Source organism: Salvelinus namaycush, unplaced genomic scaffold, assembly GCF_016432855.1.
Source record: "Salvelinus namaycush isolate Seneca unplaced genomic scaffold, SaNama_1.0 Scaffold89, whole genome shotgun sequence".
Taxonomy (NCBI): domain Eukaryota; kingdom Metazoa; phylum Chordata; class Actinopteri; order Salmoniformes; family Salmonidae; genus Salvelinus; species Salvelinus namaycush.
The window spans coordinates 331,010-337,516 of record NW_024061630.1 but is presented as its reverse complement, the minus strand read 5'-3'; the positions used below and the strand labels follow the sequence as shown (position 1 = coordinate 337,516).

Sequence of the window (6,507 nt, the reverse complement as noted above, 5' to 3'; positions counted from 1 at the left end):
CCAATGTCAGCAGGTCTGTCTGTGTTTTATGGGTTGGAAGGTTCTGTTTGAGAGAGAGGGAGGCTGTGAGGGAGAGAGGGAGGCTGACGGGGAGAGAGGGAGGCTGTTGGCTGACGGGGAGAGAGGGAGGCTGTGGGGGAGAGAGGGAGGCTGTTGGCTGACAGGGAGAGAGGGAAGCTCGCTCTCTCTCCTTGGTCTTCTCTCTCTCATTGTCTTCTCTGTCTGTAACCCCCCTCTCTTAACTGGTCATTGTGTTGTATACATGTTCTCTTAAACCTCACACTATCATAATACTGATTTACAGAAACATTTAAGACAGCTCCTAAATTGAAATACTTAAACAGAAATCCTATTTCCTAACCCTTTAGGGTTTCCTCTACAGAATAGAAAGATCATAAATAACAGAATGTGAATCTAACCAACACTGTTAGGCCGGGGTTCGATGTCCCATTTTTCGGGCTATGCATCACAATGTTCCCGTGTCAGCGGAGACTGCATTCCCGGTAAACGCTGCATGTCGGCTCAATCGGAAAATGACCTTTTTAAATGTCAAGCGAGCTATAGCGTGGATCTTCCGTTGTACAGATTTATTCTAGGCTTAATCCATAAGGCTCCATAAATCGAATGTGTTCTGCTGTCTGGTCAAGAGATTACAGAACTGAAGAGAATATCATCCTGTGTCGTTTTAGGCACTTGGCTAAGCGAACGAGACATGGCATGTAATAAAGATTGATAGAGGGCCTTGTATACCTTCGACAATACCTTTATGAATCTGAAGCCTAATGAAACTAAATCCCTTTAGAGCTTTTCTCAATATGAGGAGCATAAACCCAGCTGGAGGAACGGGCTGTATTTCTGCAGTAAACCCAGCTGGAGGTCTGGGCTGTATTTCTGCAGTAAATCCAGCTGGAGGTCTGGGCTGTATTTCTGCAGTAAACCCAGCTGGAGGTCTGGGCTGTATTTCTGCAGTAAACCCAGCTGGAGGTCTGGGCTGTATTTCTGCAGTAAATCCAGCTGGAGGTCTGGGCTGTATTTCTGCAGTAAACCCAGCTGGAGGACTGGGCTGTATTTCTGCAGTAAATCCAGCTGGAGGACTGGGCTGTATTTCTGCAGTATATCCAGCTGGAGGACTGGGCTGTATTTCTGCAGTATATCCAGCTGGAGGACTGGGCTGTATTTCTGCAGTATATCCAGCTGGAGGACTGGGCTGTATTTCTGCAGTATATCCAGCTGGAGGACTGGGCTGTATTTCTGTAGTAGGCCCTGCTGGAGGACTGGGCTGTATTTCTGCAGTAGACCCAGCTGGAGGACTGGGCTGTATTTCTGCAGTAGACCCAGCTGGAGGACTGGCATGCATTTCTGCAGTAGACCCAGCTGGAGGACTGGCATGCATTTCTGCAGTAGACCCTGCTGGAGGACTGGGCTGTATTTCTGCAGTAGACCCTGCTGGAGGACTGGGCTGTATTTCCGTAGTAGACCCAGCTGGAGGACTGGGCTGTATTTCTGCAGTAGACCCTGCTGGAGGACTGGGCTGTATTTCCGTAGTAGACCCTGCTGGAGGACTGGGCTGTATTTCCGTAGTAGACCCAGCTGGAGGACTGGGCTGTATTTCCGTAGTAGACCCTGCTGGAGGACTGGGCTGTATTTCCGTAGTAGACCCAGCTGGAGGACTGGGCTGTATTTCCGTAGTAGACCCTGCTGGAGGACTAGGCTGTATTTCCGTAGTAGACCCTGCTGGAGGACTGGGCTGTATTTCCGTAGTAGACCCAGCTGGAGGACTGGGCTGTATTTCCGTAGTAGACCCTGCTGGAGGACTGGGCTGTATTTCCGTAGTAGACCCAGCTGGAGGACTGGGCTGTATTTCCGTAGTAGACCCAGCTGGAGGACTGGGCTGTATTTCCGTAGTAGACCCTGCTGGAGGACTAGGCTGTATTTCCGTAGTAGACCCTGCTGGAGGACTGGGCTGTATTTCCGTAGTAGACCCTGCTGGAGGACTGGGCTGTATTTCTGCAGTAGACCCAGCTGGAGGACTGGGCTGTATTTCTGCAGTAGACCCAGCTGGAGGACTGGGCTGTATTTCTGCAGTAAATCCAGCTGGAGGACTGGGCTGTATTTCTGCAGTAGACCCTGCTGGAGGACTGGGCTGTATTTCTGCAGTAGACCCAGCTGGAGGACTGGGCTGTATTTCTGCAGTAAATCCAGCTGGAGGACTGGGCTGTATTTCTGCAGTAGACCCAGCTGGAGGACTGGGCTGTATTTCTGCAGTAAATCCAGCTGGAGGACTGGGCTGTATTTCTGCAGTAGACCCAGCTGGAGGACTGGGCTGTATTTCTGCAGTAGTTTTTTCCTTCTGTCCGTCCGTGTCTGTTCCAGTATATGATGTGATCAGCCGGAGAAAACACTGCAACTTGGATTCCGTAACGGATTGATTCTTTCTGAAGAAAACTCGTTTTCCTGTATATCCCAAAGTACAGCAAGAGTCGTTAAATTACAGTACTTAAACGATTATATTTTGGTATTTGACATTACAGTAATGCACATAATATCAAATCAAGTTTATTTTATATAGCCCTTCGTACATCAGCTAATATCTCGAAGTGCTGTACAGAAACCCAGCCTAAAACCCCAAACAGCAAGCAATGCAGGTGTAGAAGCACAGCATAATAGATGTGCTCGACATGTCTAGTAATCCCGTCTAATAGATAGAGATACAATATAATGTTTACATACCCTACATTACTCATCTCATATATATATGTATATCTTGTACTCTATATCATCTACTGCATCTTGCCATCTTTATGTAATAAATGTATCACTAGCCACTTTAAACTATGCCACTTTATGTTTATATACCCTACATTACTCATCTCATATGTATATACTGTACTCTATACCATCTACTGCATCTTGCCTATGCTGTTCTGTACCATCACTCATTCATATATCTTTATGTACATATTCTTTATCCCTTTACACTTGTGTGTGTATAAGGTAGCTGTTGTGAAATTGTTAGGTTAGATTACTCGTTGGTTATTACTGCATTGTCGGAACTAGAAGCACAAGCATTTCGCTACACTCTCATTAACATCTGCTAACCATGTGTATGTGACAAATACATTTGATTTGAATATAGCTCATTGATCATGCTTGATGTTCCTACAGAGACATTTAATGACAAGACAAAAACTCAACAAATCATATTAAGTGATTTAAAAAAAATCTGTAGTTGTTTTTGAATTACCTGACGAACGCCATTTCCTGCACGTTCTGTCTTTTAACAAATAAATAAATAAACTTCTGTGAAGTTGGCATACATTCCGGTCCAGATTGACATTTGAAATGATTCATTTTCAGTGTTAAAGGGACATTACACCCTACGAAGTTTTATCAGATGTTTTCATACCCTAAAATGTAGTCTTCCAACTCTTTTATTAATTTCTCTCCTCCTCCAGCACCATGACAACGGCTGCATCGCTTGTCGTATCATCTATCGGTCGGATGAGTTCCATCCTCCCATCCTGGCGCCGCGGGCGGACATGACAGTGGGGCTGTACGGCCAATGGGTGAGCCAGCGTTGTGAGGTCCGCCCCGAGGTCCTCTTCCTGTCCCGTCACTTCATCTTCCATGACAACAACCAGACCTGGGAGGGCCACTACTACCACTACTCTGACCCCATCTGCAAACACCCCTCCTTCAGTATCTACGCTAGAGGGAGGTACAGCCGAGGAACGCACTCTACTAGAGTTATGGGAGGCACGGAGTTCGTCTTCAAAGGTAAAAGGTCAAAGGTTGATTTTCAACTCTGTTGAGATTTGAATTGTGAGCTGTGTGGTTGAGATGAACGAGAGGGAGGGTTATAAAATCTGTGTATTTCAGATTACATCTATCATCGATCTTGATCACTCTCTCTCCCTCTCTCATCCCCTCTGTCCCTCTCCCTCTCTGCCTGTCCCTCTCCCTCTCTGCCTGTCCCTCTCCCTCTCTCTGTCCCTCTCTCTCTCTCTCTGTCCCTCTCTCTCTCTCTCTGTCCCTCTCTGTCCCTCTCTCATCCTCTCTCTCTCTGTCCCTCTCTCATCCTCTGCACCCCTCCTTCCCCCTCCAGTGAACCACATTCGTGTGATGCCCATGGACCTGGCCACCACGTCCCTCCTCAACGTGTTTAAAGGTAACGAATGCGGCACCCATGGTTCCTGGGAGGTCGGAGTTGAACAGGACGTCACCCTGACCAATGGCTGCGTGGCGTTGGGGATCCGCCTGCCCCACACAGAGTACGAGCTGTTCCGTATGGAGCAGAACGCCCACGGACACCTACTCCTCTACAACGGACAGAGACCCTCAGACGGGTCCAGCCCCGACCGGCCAGATAAACGAGCAACCTCGTACCAGATGCCCCTGGTCCAGTGTTCAACTAGCAGCCAGAGGTCAGAGGTCGTGGGAGGGGAAGACGAGGACCGACCCCTGAGGCTGAGTAATGGTGGAACCAGAATGACGTGGAACCAGAACCGGAGGGATGGTGTTGTGGTTCTGACCTCGCTGGTTCTGTTGTTCCGGTGTTACAGCTAAGAACTGACAGTCTGGTTTTTCATAGAACAGACCTACTGGTTTTTGTACATAGAGACACTGACTGTGTGTAGGACTGTGGACCGTGAGAGAGGACTCTAATCTGACTCTCCTTCAGTGTCTACCCTGAGGGAAAGGTGACTGCTACTTACCTTTGACACACTTGAACTTTTGAAATATCTTTTTGGCTCTTTAAACACGATGGAAGTGTTTAAAAGGCAAGGTGGAGAGCGAGTGGAGAGAGTGGAGAGTGGAGAGCGAGGAGAGAGTGGAGACTAGTTCCTTTGATGCCTCTGTTGCTTTGAACTCCACCTACCAGAGGTGACACCGCTGCATCACAATGACTGCACTTTAGAGTGGAAATGGAGAACTACAGAAGTCTTTGGCTATAGAACTACAGAAGTCTTTGGCTACAGAAGTCTTTGGCTATAGAACTAGAGAAGTCTTTGGCTATAGAACTAGAGAAGTCTTTGGCTATAGAACTAGAGAAGTCTTTGGCTATAGAACTAGAGAAGTCTTTGGCTATAGAACTAGAGAAGTCTTTGGCTATAGAACTAGAGAAGTCTTTGGCTATAGAACTAGAGATGTTAATCTATGGCTATAGAACTAGAGAAGTCTTTGGCTATAGAACTAGAGATGTTAATCTATGGCTATAGAACTAGAGAAGTCTTTGGCTATAGAACTAGAGATGTTAATCTATGGCTATAGAACTAGAGAAGTCTTTGGCTATAGAACTAGAGATGTTAATCTATGGCTATATAACTAGAGAAGTCTTTGGCTATAGAACTAGAGATGTTAATCTATGGCTATAGAACTAGAGAAGTCTTTGGCTATAGAACTAGAGAAGTCTTTGGCTATAGAACTAGAGAAGTCTTTGGCTATAGAACTAGAGATGTTAATCTATGGCTATAGAACTAGAGATGTTAATCTATGGCTATAGAACTAGAGAAGTCTTTGGCTATAGAACTAGAGAAGTCTTTGGCTATAGAACTAGAGAAGTTAATCTATGGCTATAGAACTAGAGAAGTTAATCTATGGCTATAGAACTAGAGAAGTCTTTGGCTATAGAACTAGAGATGTTAATCTATGGCTATAGAACTAGAGAAGTCTTTGGCTATAGAACTAGAGAAGTTAATCCATGGCTATAGAACTAGAGAAGTTAATCTATGGCTATAGAACTAGAGATGTTAATCTATGGCTATAGAACTAGAGATGTTAATCTATGGCTATAGAACTAGAGATGTTAATCTATGGCTATAGAACTAGAGATGTTAATCTATGGCTATAGAACTAGAGAAGTCTTTGGCTATAGAACTAGAGATGTTAATCTATGGCTATAGAACTAGAGAAGTCTTTGGCTATAGAACTAGAGAAGTAGAGAAGTCTTTGGCTATAGAACTAGAGATGTTAATCTATGGCTATAGAACTAGAGATGTTAATCTATGGCTGCATCCACAAATACAGGAGATAATTTTTATACACCATACCGTAACCAAATATCAAGTTTCTTCTTGGTACTACAAGTAGATGAAATAAGATACATTATTATGTAAAAAGCATTATTTTCTACAATGAAATGTAAAGATGGCAAAGAATGTGTTGGGTGGAGAAATGCTAAAGAATCTGATTTAGGGTTTAAATACAATAGGACTATCAGTACAATAGGACTACTGATAATGACATCACCTACATTACCACAGAGACTTTTCATGACTAATATGATACCCAACTAAATTTTAATGGCACTTTTGTCTAATCTACCCCGTAACTAAAACATCCAAACACTTCATTGTACAGGTCAGGAGTTGTGGCACATGTATAAATCCGCCCGTGATCTTCTTTGATGTACAGTGATCTCTGCTGTGATCTAGTCTCGAGAACCATCTCATATGCAATGGATGTAGGTTCCCTGAAACAATCTGTATAACAATTAAAGATTTGATA

At 44.7% G+C, this 6,507-nt stretch overlaps 1 protein-coding gene across 1 annotated transcript; it reads left to right on the top strand.

Moving 5' to 3' along the window:
* Positions 1-2,639: 2,639 nt before the first annotated feature.
* On the top strand, positions 2,640-6,507 carry LOC120043293 (protein APCDD1-like). The gene is made up of 3 exons (XM_038987917.1): positions 2,640-2,645; positions 3,456-3,777; positions 4,106-6,507. Exons 1-3 carry the CDS (start codon positions 2,640-2,642, stop codon positions 4,564-4,566), a joined length of 789 nt encoding a protein of 262 aa, XP_038843845.1. The 3' UTR covers positions 4,567-6,507.